At 41.2% G+C, this 16,684-nt stretch overlaps 1 protein-coding gene across 1 annotated transcript in view; it reads right to left on the bottom strand.

Annotated features, from left to right (window-relative positions):
- The window catches only part of DOCK2 (dedicator of cytokinesis 2), a 497,074-nt gene extending 481,792 nt beyond the window's left edge, over positions 1 to 15,282 (bottom strand). Inside the window, exon 1 of the mRNA XM_027841714.1 lies at positions 15,176 to 15,282. Coding sequence (XP_027697515.1) covers positions 15,176 to 15,218 — 43 coding nt within the window. The 5' untranslated portion in view covers positions 15,219 to 15,282. The remainder of the gene's footprint in view (positions 1 to 15,175) is intronic.
- Between the last annotated feature and the right edge of the window lie 1,402 nt (positions 15,283 to 16,684).

Below are 16,684 nucleotides of genomic sequence, written 5' to 3' on the forward strand. Positions count from 1 at the left end.
TATATATATATATATATATATATATATATATATATATATATATATATGTATATATATATCATTTGTACATAGTTGTATGCACATTGTCTTCCCTGTTAGACCAAGATCCTTGAGGGCAGGGACTGGTATTGTGTGTGTGTGTGTGTGTGTGTGTGTGTGTGTGTGTGTGTGTATGGGTGTGTTTGCTTTTCTTCATATCCCCAGAACTTCGCACAGTGCCTGGTACATATCAGTTACTTAATGAAATGCTGATTGACTGACTGAAATATCTGAAAGCCTATAGAGTGTAAAAAAAAAAAAAAAAAAAAAAGATGACTTACCATGTTTGATCTCAGATAGTAGAATCAGGAACAATGTGAAAGTTGTAATTTAAGTTTGACATCCTAAAATCTTAAAAATTAAAGAGATGTCCAAAAATGGAAGAGTCTACCTTGGGAAAGTAGGTGTACCTCCCCCCTTGCTGGAGGTCTTCCACAGAAGCTAGATTGCCAAGTATGTTTTAGTGCACATTCTTTTTGTGGTATACTTTGGATTATATGACTCTCGAGGTGATTTCTAACTCTGAAAGGCTGTGATATTGTGATTCTGTGGATTTGGATTACACCTATGTATTCTTGGGCACATGGCAAGGCAGAACATTCTAGTTCCTTTCACCACTGAACATCACAAAAGCCCAGGGGATCTAACCCATGATGAAGTCCATACTTTTCCTATTCTCTGAAATGACCTGGGTGAAAGAGGAGATCTCTGATACATATCGTCAAACATAGTGCTAAATTTTAAGATCTGAATTGAATAATAATACTTGAAGGTATTGTTCTAAGAGGAAAATGAATTCAGAATGCAAACATCTGAGATGACAGTTTAATTTTAAAACTTACTTTTTGCCTTTGCATACCTAAGTACCTTCATTTTAAGCATTTCAGACATACCAGCAGAGGAAGTGGCTTTGCATACCAGTACCAAATTCTGCTAACTTTTCAAAATGAGTAACAGGAAACAATGCCAAAATGGCTCTCTTTGCTGAGTTTTGCTTGCTTATCTCTGATTGCTGCTATACTGTATATCTGACTAGTGAGATAACAGGTTTTCTCCTTCCTCACACTTTAAGCCCTAACCCCATCCTAAACTTCTGGATGAAAAAAAAAATGTAAAAACCCAAGAGGGAGTTGCCTGTGATGCCAATAGGATTGAGACTATTGGGTTAAAGTTGGAAAGGACCTTAGGGATTTCTAGTTCAGCTCCCTCTTTTTACCAATGAGGAACCTTAGGTCCAGAAAATTTAAGCAATTTCTCCAGTTCCACAGCTGGGAAGTAGCAAAGTCAAGTCTCAAAACCCTACATCCTCTGACTCCAAACATCATCCTTCCCCCTGAACCGTAAGTGCCTCAGTATATGGACTTAAGCTGGAGCCCATATATGGACTGAAGCAAGATTCAGGTTAGAACCTTAAGTTAACAATATAGTCAGTGCCAGTAGTAAAAACTGGGTGGCTTATAGTCACAACTATATAAGAATTTTCATGGGCTTCCTTCTAAACTTCTAAAGATATTCTTTATTTCTTCTGTGATTTAATTCAGTCTACCCCTACTAGACTAAAAACTCCTCAAAACCAAGGAATTTCTCTTTCTTTCTCTTTCTTTCTTTTTCTTTCTTTCTTTCTTCCCTCTTTACTCTCTTCCTTCTCCCTTTTTTTCCTTTCTCCCTTCCTTTCTTCCCTTCTTTCTTTATCTTCCTTCCTTCCTTTCTTCCTTCTTTCCTTCCTTCCTTTCTTCCCTCCCTTTTTTCCTTCTTTTTATATACATTCATTCATTTGTTTATTTATTTGCTTTGTATTCCCAGTATTCAGCACAGGGAATGCCCATTGAAGGTGTTTCATAATGTCTATTGAATTGAATCACAGAAAGAGCATAATGAGAATTCTGTAGAATTTGGAGCCAAAAGCCCGGGTCCTGAATCCCCCGCTCTGTTACTTGCTGTGTGAGGAGAAAGGCAGGCTGTGTAATCTCCCTGAACCCCAGTTTCATTCTCTATGAAATGATACTGCTACTGCCTACTTCATAGGAAAATAGTGGTGAAAACACATTGCAAACTGCTGAATGCCATATAGATGCGTTATTTTATTGCATTTGTCTTCTCAAATTACAGAAATGCATGACACAGAACAGACCTTAGAAAGCATCTGGTTCCAACCTTCATTTTAGAGAAGATGAATCTGAAGGCCAGAGAGGTTCGATGACATGCTCAGAGGGGCACAGTAGTTAGGAGCAGAGGCAGGATTTGAACCTGGCTCCTCTGATGCCAGATCTAGGTCTCTTTTCACTCTATTATCTCATGTTTACATTATCCAAGTAACTTGAGCTATGCGTTGTCTTTTATATATATATATATATATATATATAGGAGCAACTTCCTAGCAAGGTAAGTTAAGTTAGTATTGTGTGGTATTTTCTTTGTTACAGATGGGGAAACTGAGGCCCTGGAAAGTGAATTGACTTGTTTGAGTTCAGCTAGAGACAGAATGGACGAGAACCTTGAGAAACTTAATTTTCTACTACTCAATAACCCATTTCTTCCACATGAAGAATATTATCTTTAAAAATGACACAAACTGACATTTACATAAATGGTTTAGTATTTACATAGTGCTTTTCGGTACAAGAATAACTTGAGATAGGTAATGTATTATATTCACATTTTGCTGATGAGAAAACTGAGGCTAAGAGCAGATGAGTAGTTTGTCCGTGATCACACATCTATTGAGTGTTACATGCCAAATTTGAAGTCAGGTCTTGGGGCTCCAGGTCCGGGGTGTATTACTTTCTGCCGCAACCCTGTCCTTTCTGTGCCACAAAGTTTATAATATACTTCCACTAGCATTTCCCTTCATTGCTCCAAGAAATGCTGACCTAGCCAGGCCTTCTCTTTTAATTGTGGCTAGAAAAGACGCTGCTATATTCCTGGGTGTGTACACACCTCATCTGGGATCTTGTTATTTGCTGACTAGTTTGAAAATGAAGGGCTTCAGCAAATCTCTAGAATTAATAGCATCTGGGTAAGCAACCGTACAGCCCAAACAGCAACAATAATGAAACAAACAAACAAAAATGATCTGAGTGTCGCTTTTCAGGGACTGGAGTAGAGCTTCAAGAGGGTATCAGCTCCAGTGGGAGATGTAGCATTGAAATAAGGGGAAACAGGCCTGGCCTCATTAATTTCCCAAGAAAAGTGGCCCCCGGTGAGGCTCCAGGCTTGGAACTGACAGCCCCTGCCACAGCCTCAGCCCCAAGACAACCAAAATCTGACCTTGCGTCAGGACCTGAGGGTATTGCAATGACAAGGCAAAAACCACACTGCTAACAGAAGGTAAGGTGGACAAAAGTGTTTAGGTAGCAGAAGGCCTGGAAAGGGAAGAGTGTCTTTCAGAACCATCCACGTGGAAGGAATGTTCCAATTCAGGATTTTTGGAGCTTCAAAGACAAAACCGCAAAGGGGCACCATGTTGGCCCAGATATTTGCTGAAGGAAACTATAGGCAATATGAAGCATCAGAAAGAGCACTAGATTAGAAATGAAAAGACCTTCACTATAGCTTCAGATCCAACATAGGCAAGCTTAATAAACTTCTTTCTTCACTTTCTAGGATTCAGGTAACTGGGTGGTCCAGTTCAACTGGACTGAGTTCAAATCTTCCTTTAGATACTTACTAGCTATGTGGCCCTGGCAAGTCTCTTAACCTCTGCCTCAGTTTTTTGATTTGTAAAATCGGAATAATAATAGCATCTACCTCACCAAGTTGTTGTGAGGATCAAATCAGATAATATTTGTAAAGCACTTTGCAAACCTTTAAGTGCTACAATGCTACATAAATGCTACCTATTATTACTCTCTCTTAAATGGAAATAACAATATTATGTAACCTATTTATTGACATTGGTATACGGTTCAAACTTAATAACATGTGGGGAGGCCCTAACTCTACAAGTATAAGGTTTTGATTGCTATCTTAATGGTTATGAGGTCACTAGGTATCACTGGGGACAGAATGCTGGATATGGAGTCAGGAAGATAACAACTAGTATAATAACTAGCACTTACATATCTCTTTAAGGTCTGCAAGGAACTTTACAGAAGTCAGCTCATTTGATCTTCACATCAAGTCTGTGAGATAGATGCCATTTACAGATGAAGAAACTGAGGTACAGAGAGGTTCAGGGACTTGCCCAGTATCACTCAGCTCTAAGTGTCTGAGGTAGAATTAGAATTCAGGATTTCTTGATTCCAAGTCACATGCTCTGATCTGAGTTCAAATCTCTCTCAGCCACTTAATAGCTATGTGACCCTGGGCAAATCAATTAACTCTCTGTGACTCAATTCCTCCATTTACAAAATGAGAAGAAGAATAATGGCACCTATCTCACCGGGTTTTCTATGGAAAGCAGCTTTGCAAACCTTTAAGTCATGTGAAAAAAGGGCTAGCTATTATTATGAAGATGATTAATCAAATGCTCTTTCTTGAATGAAGCCTTCACTCAAGTCCAATTCAATTCAACAAGCATTTATTAAATGTCTTTTGCATATAAGGCTCCATATTCCTCCTCCAATTCCTCATGGTGACCCTGGGCCTTTAATGACTATGTCAGTAGAGCACAAGTTCTATCAGGTCCCACCACAGTGGAAAAGCTTCAAATGTAGGAATGGAAATGTTAAGCTCCAGGCTCTCCAAGTTCAAAAAAGTTCATCACTAGAGGAAAGGCCAGCATATTTTAAATGGGGGGGGGCGAGGAGGAAAGGGTGGCCACTGCAACTCACTCAACTATCCATTCATTCAATAAGTATTTATTAAGTGCTTACTATGTGTTAGGCACTAGGCAAGACACTGAAGATACCAACAAAAAAATTATATAGTCTCTGCCCTCTTGACTAAATTCATAACAGCACCAACACCAGTGAAGTCATAAATCCTTAAAGTACTGAAGGACTTACTACTATGGGTTGTATACAGTAGGAATCTGGGGAGAAAACTGTCCTTGATAAGTTTATAATCCAGTGGAGAAGGCAAAACTAAACCATATGAAATCACAAACAATTTAAGTGTACTGCACAATTTAATTAGGTGCTAAAGTATGTGGTGTAGACTGTAGGAGAAATAAAGAGAAGAATAATTAATTAGAGTTGGAATAGTTTGGGAAGTTTCCAAGAGAAAATGAGAGATGACTATAATGCTCTGATATAACAGCTGTCCTACTTAATGAGATTTCAAAATGAAACTGGGGTTGAGGTAATGATGATAAAATGGGGAAACTGGGACTATTTGAAGCTGTTGAGACTGCAAGACTATAGGAAAATTTCTAATCTCTTCCCACTGCCACACAACTAGTTTTGTGAATTGGAAAGAGAAGGCAATTCTGTTTCTGGCACTTCCCTCAACTCTACCACGTCCCAATCTGTGAAATAGGAAAACCGTTATTTACTTTCAATTGAAGGATTTAGTATTCGCGATGTTCCTCGAGAGAGGCAACTTGTCACAAAGGATAGAGCACCTCCTTGAAATCAGGAACAACTAAGTTTGATTCCTACCTCTGACACATACTAACTGTGTGACCATTGAAAAGTCACTGAATTCAAAATGCACCTATCCAATTCTCTAAGACTCTCTAAGTGAGATTTGCCAGTCCACATGGGTGAAGGGAGTTCTCATGCAGGAAAACCACAAGTCTAAACCAAAAACAACAAAAAACCTGTAGACCTAAAACTATTCCTCATAATCTCATTCATGAAGAGCAGTTTTATTGAGTGCATTCTAAGGTTTTGTTGATTATTTCTACTTATACCCAGTTTAAAATTCTCACTGTACCCAGCTATTTCTTCAGGGTTGTTTGTTTGTTTTGTTTTGTTTTTGTTAATACTCTAAAAGGTCACAGCCCTTGTATTACTTGTCTGGGAAGGAGGAAGGATCAGGAGAATGTTCTATCCCATTAAAAGGCCAGTAGGTATTAATAACTATTTTGATCCCTCAAGAAATAGGACTATTCAAAACACTCCATCACAGTATGAGAGAAAGGATCCCTGAATAACTGGGTTTGGGGATGTAGTGGGAGGGTACAAAGGGAGTTAGTGAGTAGGAGAGGTACCAAAGCCAAACCTTGCCTAACTGAGGGTCTGATATCTTTCCATCCATTACTTACAGGGAGGAGAGTTCTTTGGCTTCTATCAACAGGTGACAGTCCATCTCAGGAGCAGCAGAAAATTTGTGGGCAAGGGAACAAGCTATCTTCCCTTCTACAGGTTCAAGGCCCTGTTTCCCTTTGTTGGGGTCAAGTGAGCAACAGAAGTTCACTCTACCACACCCTGGAGAAGTGAACACCCAAGAGCACACCGAGACTTGACTACCCAGGCCAGAATTGTCCAAATCTGGTACTTTTCCACATCTACCTTCCCTCAGATCTAGGTGGAACAGAATAGATCCCTAAGCCCAAAAGCCTCCCAGTGTACCACAAACCACCAGTCCTTTCAGCCCTGTCCCTACAGACATCATCAAGGGCTTTATCCCTTGTGGAGAAGGGGGCCACTATCCCTGCTACCACCAACACCAAGCACCTACCAAGTGCCACCAAGGAACATGTAAACTCAAGAGGTCCAAGAATAATGGTCTCCACTAGGTCACCAGCCTAGCTTCTGATTCCCAAAGTTATTATCCAGAAGAATAAACCCTATGGAGAAGGGGTCTGCCATCCCTACCATCACCATAAATGGACTAACAAATGCCATTGATGCAGTAGACAAGCTGACTTATTCCAAGAAATAAGCCATCCTGAGGGAGAGACAAGAGGTAGAATGGGCCAGGCAAGACAATCCACCACCACCCTCAGATATGGGTGGTTACAACCTGGACCCACCTGGAGGGTGAAAGTCCTAGGAATGACAGCACTTCCTCCACTCCCAGACTATAAGCCCTGTTCCAGACCTGGCCCTCACAGCCATTGTCCAGGGAAGCACCCCTCATGAAGATGAGACTGGACAACTGCCTTTACTGATGCTATGGCACCCAACTCCTCAGCAGCCACAGCTACTGAAGACTGAGAAAACACCATTCTCAACTCCAAAGTCTTTGATATTGTCAAATGGTTCCACTTTAGAAATGGATGTGATCTTATCAATGGAAATAATACGAAAGACCATGGGTTACCATCTGTGTGGCCTGAACCCAAGGATCATGAAGCCTTTCTACCTGAATTGCAGCTGAAACTGTTGTCTCCCCAGTTAGAATGTGACATCCTTAAGAACGGGGACTGTCTCATTTTCTTATTGTATCCCCACTGCCTAACATAGAGCTTGGCACATACATGCCTTTTCAATCCATTCATTCATTCATTCATTCATTCATTCATTCATTCATTCATTTGTTCATTCTGCCTTCTATAGTTCTGTTGTTTGTCAAGGAAATTATGCCTCCTATGGGCAAACTCTGTATAGATGTACTGCCAGAAAATAAGAGGAGAAACTTCTTGAAAATTGCCACAATTGATATCTAGCCTTTCTACTTTCTGCAGAGCTTTTAGGCAGCACAGTGAAAGGGAAAACTTTTTGGACTAGGCCTCAAGAGACCTTAGTTCTGCCATTAACTAGTTATGGGCCCCATCTCCTCTGTACAATGAAAATGGGATAATGGGGACAGGGCTCGATCAGAGGCATCAAACATACCACTCCTGAGGGGGGCCTGAACCAAATTAAAATGCAATTCCTATCTGATTTTAATATGTTGATGTATTAATTTTTAAAAAAGAAATATGTAAATCTGTGTGGCTTTCTAAGACAACATGTGGCCCACAGGGGTCTTTATGGATGGTTTAGTGGCCCCCATTTCTATCTGAGTTTGATATCACTGGTCTAGATGTTTTCTAAGGTCTCTTCAAAGTCACTCTAAAATCATGATTCTACAAACCTCAAAAAAATCAAGCCAGCTGGAACATCTGCTCTAAAGTTTGTTTTGTTATTATTTTTTTCCTTCTAAGACAGACTGAAGTCTAAAGAAACATTACAGATTCCATTTCATTGCCTTTTGATTTATAAAAATTGATTAAGGGGGGAGGCTAGGAGAAGAAAAAATATTTATGGTTTTTCAAGAGAAAAACTTCTCCAGAATAGGGTAGAGCATAGTATCATAGACTTCATAGACAATATTACTACATGTTCATATGTAATTGAATACTAAACTCATTGGTTTTAGACACTTTTAAAGTAGGTCCAAAAGTCTAGACCTGAATGCATCATGACAACAGCCACATTTTCCAGAGACAAGGGAATTTCTGTGCCTGGATCAAGCACTACAAATGGTGCTCTGGGCAAGCCACAGGAGAGATGCTCTCATTTGGACATGGGGAAGGGAGGAGAGACAGATCCCTACTCTTCGGGGGAGACAAAGATCCCAAGGTCCCCATGAAGCCACTGGCTTCTGGGAAGGTTACCAACCCCGAGGAGGCTGGCCATCTGTTAACTGTTTTAACTAATTATTTTTGTTAGGTCAGTTATTTATTCACACTTGACTTACAAGAAATCTGACCACTTTTTTAGAGGGGAAGGGCAGAGAAGGAGTGAAAAGCTTATAGCAAGAGTTCTTAACCTTTTTTATGTCATGGATCCCTTTGATAGTCTAATGAACTCTACTGACCCTTTATCAGAATAATGGTTTTCAATGTGTAAAATTAAATACTTAACATTACAAAGGAAACAAATTATATTGAGACACAGTTGAATAAAAAAAACAAACAAAAAAAAAACAAAAACAGGTTAATAACCCTTGACTTACAGCAAATAGATATATGCTTTAGGGGAAGTTTTAAAGCCAATTCCCATCTGCCCCATACATACACAGAAAGTTCCCTCAAAATGTCATGTTAGAGCTGGAAGGAACCTTAGGGGTCATCTGGTCCAACTCCTTTATTATACAGCAAAAGAAAATGAGGCCACATGAAAGAAGGTAGAAAATAAGCCTTTATATAGGGGCTATTACGTACCAGACACTGTGCTTGTGCTTTTATAAATATTATCTCATTTGATCCTCACAACAACCACAAGAGAGATTCGCTATTACTCGCCACATTTTACAGTGAGGAAATTGAAACAGAGGTTAAGTGACTTGCTGAGGGTCACACAGCTAGTAAAGGAAGTGACTTGTGCAAGGTCACAGAGGAAGGCTCATTCAGTTTTTAACAAAAACTGAATCTGAGCTGAGGTAGACTTAAATTAAGCCTAAATCTTACAGATGCACAGGATGTTCAAGCTAGACAGTAGTTTAGAGATGACCTTGGCTAACCTCCTCATTTTGCTGAGCAGGAAGCTAGGGCCTAGAGTTAGGAGTGTTAGGGCAGGAACTTGAAGCCAGAGATGTCTCTTGATTCCCAGTAAAGACTCTGGTAAGCCTCTTTTTGAAATCTGGACTCTTTTAGGGGTCATAGCTCTTCCAGAGCAGTGAGTATTCCCCCTTTTCTCATGACTCAAGAGAAACAGTTGAACAGGGAGGGCAGTTCCCTTTTAGATGCATTCTGGCCTCAGATTCAACCACACTTAGGCTCCTATAGATAGGTCCTCAGGATACAGAGATCTCTACAAGAAGGTATAGACCTATAGTCAAGGCTAAAGAACTCTTTCCTGTGCCTTGACTCACCTGAAGGTACTCTCCCCATCTCACCCTCAACCCCATCTCTGCTGGGAGCAGATTGTACTTAGAGGTTATTTTATTCCACAATATTTTTAAAATTTTCATTTTCAATTCCACATCCTCTCCTTCCCTTTAACCCCATTCAGAAAGTAAGAAATGATACACACTATACATATACAGTCATGCAAAACATATTTCTGAATTAGCCAAGAAAGAGAGAGAAGGAAAGGAAAAGAAAGGCAAGGAAAAAGGAAAGGAAAAGAAAGGAAAGGAAAGGGAAGGGAAGGGAAGAGAAGGGAAGAGAAGGAAAGGAAAGTTTGTAAGTGGATAGCATTTTATATCATAAGTCCTTTAGAGTTGTGGTGGATCATCATAGTGATCAAAGTTACTGAGCGTAACAGCTGATTTTCCTTTTAATATTGCTGTTACTGTGTAGATTGTTCCCCTTGTTCTTCTAACTTCATTTCCTTCAATTTATGGATATTCATTCAGTTTCCAATTCTTTGCTATTATGAAATGAACTGCTATAAATATTTTTGTGCATATCGGTCCTTTTCCTTTTTCTTTTATCTCCTTGGAGTATAGCTCTAGTAGCAGTATTGCTGGGTCAAACATTACATAGTTTTATTGCAAATTGGGTATAGTTCCAAATTTTTCTCCAGAAATGTTGAACTAGTTCACAGCTCCACCAACAGCATTTGGTGTACCTGTCTTCCCCCATCCCCTCCGATATTTGTCTCCACAATAACTCTTAAGCAATATATGCTTTCTTTCTTACAGGAAAGGAAGCATTATCAATGGCTCCTTAAATTTCCTTCTCTGGGACAAAATCCTGAAAAACCCACCTTAGTTCTAGCTCTGATACTATCTATCTCAACATAACTTCCCCTCGAGTTAATAATGTCCTTTCCCCCCATCCTTGGACTTCTTTTATTTGTAAAAGCTTTTTAATCCCCCTTCTAGACTGTATGTTCCATGAGGACAAGGACTGTGTATGAACTAAACTTTGTACCTCCCCCAGCACAGAGCATAATGCTCTGAACCCAGCACTTCCATAAATATATATTGTCCTGAATAAAGCATCATACTATAGTTTTTATGAGAAGGAAACAAAGAATGGAAAAAAAAAACCATCAGCCAACAAGCATTTATTAAGCACCTACTATGTGCAAGGCACTGTTTGTGGAGGTATTGACATAATATCCGGCAACAGCAGAATGACCGTTTATCAATGAGGCACTACTAAGACGGAATTAGGACTTGAACAAATGGGCTACAGATGAGCTCAGAGCAATCAATGGGATCTCTACACACATCCCAAACGGAAGCGCAGGCTACATGATAGGAAAAGGCAAACCTCCAATTTTTTATTGTCTCATATTTGCCTTTAGCTTAATTTGTGTAGGCCACAACTAACTCACAAGCATACGTAACAGGAAGTTGGGTGAGTTGATAATGTTACCAATCTACCTCAAGTGGTACTATCCCTTCTTTGAACTTCCTTTTTCCTCCAATATTTTTTAAATGGTTTGTTGTCCTTAGAATTTTCACAGTCCTCAGGTCAATTTGAGCTTAGGATTTCTAATATTTTTATAACAGCACCTTACCATACTTTCATATTCATCCCTAATTACCTGCTCTTCCTACTGTCTTCTATATATACTTTTTTTGGATTTAAATTAGTCAATGAGTCCTCTGTGAACTGTCTCTTTAGACAACTCTTCCTTTTTTCCCATTGGAATATTTCACATATCACGGATTTTGAGCTAGAAAGAACCTTAGAGATCATCCAATCTAACCCCTCTGTTTTCTAGATGAGGGAAACTGAGGAAAAGAGGTTAAGTGACTGCCCAGAATCACACAGCTAGTAAGTGTCAGAGACAGGATTTAAACCCTGATCTTCCCAGCTCCAAGTCTAGCACTGTCCACTACACTATGCTCATTATGTCTTTGAATTTCATCCTTGAGAGTTTCCCTTCTCACCTGGAATGACTTCACCAGTAGATTTTAGTCTATGGGAACCTATCTAACCTTCCTCTGAACCCTTTTAAATTTGATTTTACAAAATTAAGGCTGTGTGATTAATACCATCATTCTATTCCTTCTCTATCACAAAATCTAGGATGGAATGGTCATTTATTGCCAACTCCACTCCCACCCTACCTTGACTAAAATTCCTATCATTTCTAATCAAGCAACCAATTCTGCCTCATTAATTAGAATCATGTCCAGAATGTCCAAATGTTCCCTCATTGCTTCCTCTACCTTTTGAAGGATGAAATAATCATTAAGGAAGGCAAGAAATCATTACTTGTTCTGCTATAGGCAGAGAGAAAGCACTCCAGGCGACATCCAGATAATTGAAGTCCCCCATCACTGCTACATCCTTCCTCTGTCCCAGACCTGTGGTCTGCTTCCTGAACTGTACAGTTATTTCTTCTATCTGTTCCGGCCTTCGTCATATATTTTGATGACAGCACCCAAATGCTCAGCACCATACTCCCCCTCTCTGGCTCCTAAATTCCCTTATATGAGTACAATGTACCTTCTGGTACAACCATTTAAATGCATCACTGAATTCATAGTAGTTTTTTGGTCATCATATATTTTCTTAATAAATACTAATAATACATGTGGGGCTCCTCAAAATTGTTGATGTTATAAGGAATTAGCAAACCTGAAAAGTTCTGACATTAAAGCCAAAGTGGGTTACTTACCATTCCCTCAACATCATGTAGATCCCTTCCTTGTAAAATGCTTCACCTTCCCTCGACCTCTCTGTACTCTCCCATCAAAGCCTTACGTCACTCCCCAGCACTCCATTGCTGCCCTCTCCTCTTACCTCTTATAGCATTTACTATTCCTAATACTCACATTACAGTTAGCATGTTAGGATACATGACTTTGAACTTCTTATGTGATTTACCATTATATAATATATATATATATGTATATATATATATGGCTTGAATCTCTTACCAGACTTGAAGACAGGCCTTATACATTATATTTCTTTGTATCCCTAGTGCCTAGCACTGTGTCCTGTGAATCACAGAATTATATAATTTCAGAGTTGGAAGGGGCCTCCAAGGCCACCTAACCCACACCCAAAAAATAATTCTCACTACAAAATACCTTTCAAGTGGCCATTCCTTTTCTGTCCAAAATCCTCTAGTGAGGAAGAACTCATTACTCTCCCCACCCCTCACCCCCCAAGATATTTCATCCTAACATGGGAATGCTCTCAAAGTTGGGAAACTTTTCCTGACATCAAATCTAATTTTGCCTTTTTGCACTTTCTAACACTGTTCCTAATTATGACGTCTGAGGCCAAAGAGAACAGGTCTAACCCTTCTTCCATGAAACAGCACTTGAAGACATCATGTCCCACCGCCTGAGTCTTTTCTTCTTCAGGTCAAACATTCATAATTTCTTCAACTTACTCTCATACAGCATGGTCTAGAGGCCCTTCATCATTCTGGCTGCCCTCCTCTGGAGGCCCTCCAGTTTATTGCAGGTGGTGCACGTCCTACTAGGCACTAAATAAGATGTATCTAAACAAGGAAGGCCCCTGACAGCCTTGATGCAAAAAAAAGTCACTAGTCCTGGGTAGTAAATGCCAACTTTTCCACCAAAAGATTAATACATTAGTCTACACTGAACCAGTCCAGCCTAGTAATTCAGAAATGGTGCAAAGAATTGTTTAATACCTTTTATTCGTCAAGAATATTTCAGAACCAAAGGGCCATAGATTGCGAGCTAGAAGGAACCCTAGAATCCGTCTATTCCAACCCCCTGATTTCACAGATGAGGACAGTGAGAACCAGAGAGACCACATGACCGGCTTAAGGTCACACAGCAAGTGGCAAGACTTGGGTTGAGATTTGAGCCTCCTCTAACTCCAAATCCAGAATTCTCTCCATGTACCACAGCTACTTTCAAAGCACTTTCCCCTTCTCTTGTCTCATATGGTCTCCACAGCAACCATAGGAGGTAGATATTTCCCCTCCATTTTAGAAATGAGGAAGCCCTAAAACAGTTCAGTAACAGATAAACTGAATCTCTTGATTAAGTGTTTAGGGATAGGGAACAGAGGGATGCATAGTTCACTGCTTTTTTCCACTAGACCACATACCCCTATGTGGAAATTCCCTACCCCTTTTACAGAGAGACCAAGAGAGAAAGAGAGAGAGAGACAGAGTCGGCAGCGGCTGGGAGCCGCTGGTCAGGAGCAGCAGCTCAGAGGGTGGGAGCAAAGAGACAGGCAGAGAGAGACAGAGACAAAGAGATAAAAGATACAAATACTGTTTCATGTTATTTGGAATGGTTCAGATATTCATCAAAGGATAGATATAATTCCTTTGTAGAATTTGAAGATCTTATTGGGACAATAGATTCCTTAAAATCATAATTTGAGCCCTTCTCTCCAAGAAGATTAAATGAATTTTCATCAGCAGGTGCTAAAGTTGTCTTAAATAACACATCACCAGGTCACCAGGTCAATTTGAATTATTCTAGGCTGAAGCCTAATTTTCCTTCATCTTGGATCAAGATAGGTTTCTCAAGGGTGTTATCTTAAATGTCTGGGTGTATTTATTCTCCCCCTTCCCCCACTTCCAGGGATGAAGTCAAAGTAGAGCATCATTTGATCTGTGGTTACTAATCTGATCTGGAACAGCCAATCCTTCCTTTCCCCCAACTACATTGCAGCAAAGTCCTATAGCAAGACTGCACCAGTCATAATTAGAAAAAATGTAAACTATATACCAAATCTTCCTCTCACCCAGTAGTTCCTTGTAGAAAGCTCTCTCTCTCACTCTCTCTCTCTCTCTCTCTCTCTCTCTCTCTCTCTCTCTCTCTCTCTCTCTCCCCCTCCCTAGTACCCTTTCTCTCTCTCAGTCGAAGGCCTACTAGTCCTCTGGCCTAACTCAACAAATCTCAGGGTCATCTGACCCCAGCAGAACCTGCAGGGGAAGCCAGTAGTTTGGGGAAGGGCGGGAGGGGGGTTCAGAAAGTGGGAAGGAAGGCGTGGAGAGTGCATGGTTGACCAAAGAAGCATCTCCCCGCCCTCCAGGGCCAGGAGCCAGGCTAAGGGGCAAGAAGCCAGAGGTGACAAGCTGGGAGTCTAACCCTTGGCTCCCGCCCTGCAAGTCAGGGCGTCTCTGTTCAACTTCTCGAAATGCAGAAGTTGCTAGAGAGGCGCAGCAGCGGCAGCGGCTGGGCGCGGGCTAACTGGCCAGGAGCAGCAACTCAGAGGCTGGGAGCACTAACCCACTTCAACTCTCCCTTTTTTTTTTTCTTCATAGAGAGCGAAGGTGAAAATTATGTGCCTGGAGGTAAACGTGGAGCTAGGGCAGCCTCTCTCTCTGTGGCTCCATGGGATCAAGTTTAGGAGGTTGGGGAGGAAGGGCTCCCTCCCTCAGCATCCCCGCTGAGCCCTGCCTCTCCCTCCCTGCTCTCCAGGGCTTAGGGTCCCCGTTGCCGCCGGCTCCCCTACAACGCCCCGCACACCTACCCACGCCTTGACGCTCCTTGTCAGTTTTGCGCCAGGGGGCCATGTCCCGGGCCTTGGGGCTGCTGCCTCGGAGGTTAGTCCAGGGGGTAGCTGTGCGCTCAGCCGGGCCCCACTTCCTTCCTCTTTTCAAACTCCCTCTCAGGGCCCGCCCTCCCCTCTTTGGGGCTCCCCGCACCCTCCCCCGGACTGTGAGCTAACTGGCAAGGTGCTTCTGGGAGAAAGGCAGACAGACACCTGTTGGGCAGCGGGGCGCCCAGCCCTAGATGCGCTGCGCTCTCCCTTTTGGGCAGCCTTCTCTGAAAGAAGGAACAGGGCAAAGGGAACGGTTGACTCGCTCAGCTTGGCCTCTCCCCCCGCCCCCCCCCCCCCCCCCCCCCCCCCCCCCCCCCCAGGCAGGGGTTAGAAGGGAGCCAGGACCAGGGATCTGACAATGGAGCTAATAGATAACACGTTAGAGATGTCAAGAACCTTAGAAGTGGAGTAGTCTAACCTCCCTCAGCAGGCAGGAATCCCGTTATATCATCCAGAATTTTGCAGAAAAAGAACAGGGAAAATTCCTTGAACTGTCTCAATCCAGTCTAATAACAAGTATTTATTAATCACAATGTACTAAAGGGCAGGGCACTGTGCTAGGCGATGGGGATACAAAGACGACATAAAAAAGAGTATTTCTCCCCTCCCCCGCCCAGCCAAGGAGCTTATAGTCTAGTGAAGGGGTGTAAGGATAGGCAGACAAAGCAAGAGATGTTTAGAAAAGAAGGTCTTGTCTTGGGAGCCAATCCCCCACCCCTTCCTCTCTTACTCCTTTTGATGGAGGGGCCCTGTTGATGAAAGGAATTCTCCTCAAAAGACCAGACTTTAGTAAAGACTGAATTTCTATTTTCCTACCCATGGAAAAATACAGGTGTAGAGCATAGTGAATTTCTTTGATCTGTAACCACTTTTTTGCTTTGCACTAGAAAAATCAATAAAATAGATTAAGAAATATTGAGGCTGACAAGTGGCTATGAGGAAATAGTAATTTTATTTTATCTGCAACCATGTCCTTTTCAGTTTTCTGGTAGTGCAGTCAAGTATGTGTTTTGGAATACACTATCTAAAAAACAAGGTCAATGCACAATAATCCAGGAGATCACAGAATCTAAGCTCTCTAAAAATGTCACCTAATCTACCTTGTACCTAAACAATAATCCCTTCTCCCACACTTCCAGCAAGTAGTCCTTTGCATATGCATAGTTAGATAATTCAGTATGAATGTGAGCTCTAAACTGGGTAAATTTTCTCTATAAGGCATTGGCAAATACAAATATTCTGATTACTAACGCCAGAAATGTTTGAAAGAGCTGGGATACTTATAGAGGACACTCTAGAGTCTAGGACACTGATCTAGTTGGAGTTGTGATTAAACTGTTCAAACTTCCAAAGAGTAATTTTCTCCTGCATGCAGCTGGCTGCTTAAATGAGTTATGAATCTATGTTCCCTAGATTATATGTGCTAATAGTGAATCT

This window comes from Vombatus ursinus, unplaced genomic scaffold (genome assembly GCF_900497805.2).
Source record: "Vombatus ursinus unplaced genomic scaffold, bare-nosed wombat genome assembly UNPS02014863.1, whole genome shotgun sequence".
Classification (NCBI taxonomy): Eukaryota; Metazoa; Chordata; class Mammalia; order Diprotodontia; family Vombatidae; genus Vombatus; species Vombatus ursinus.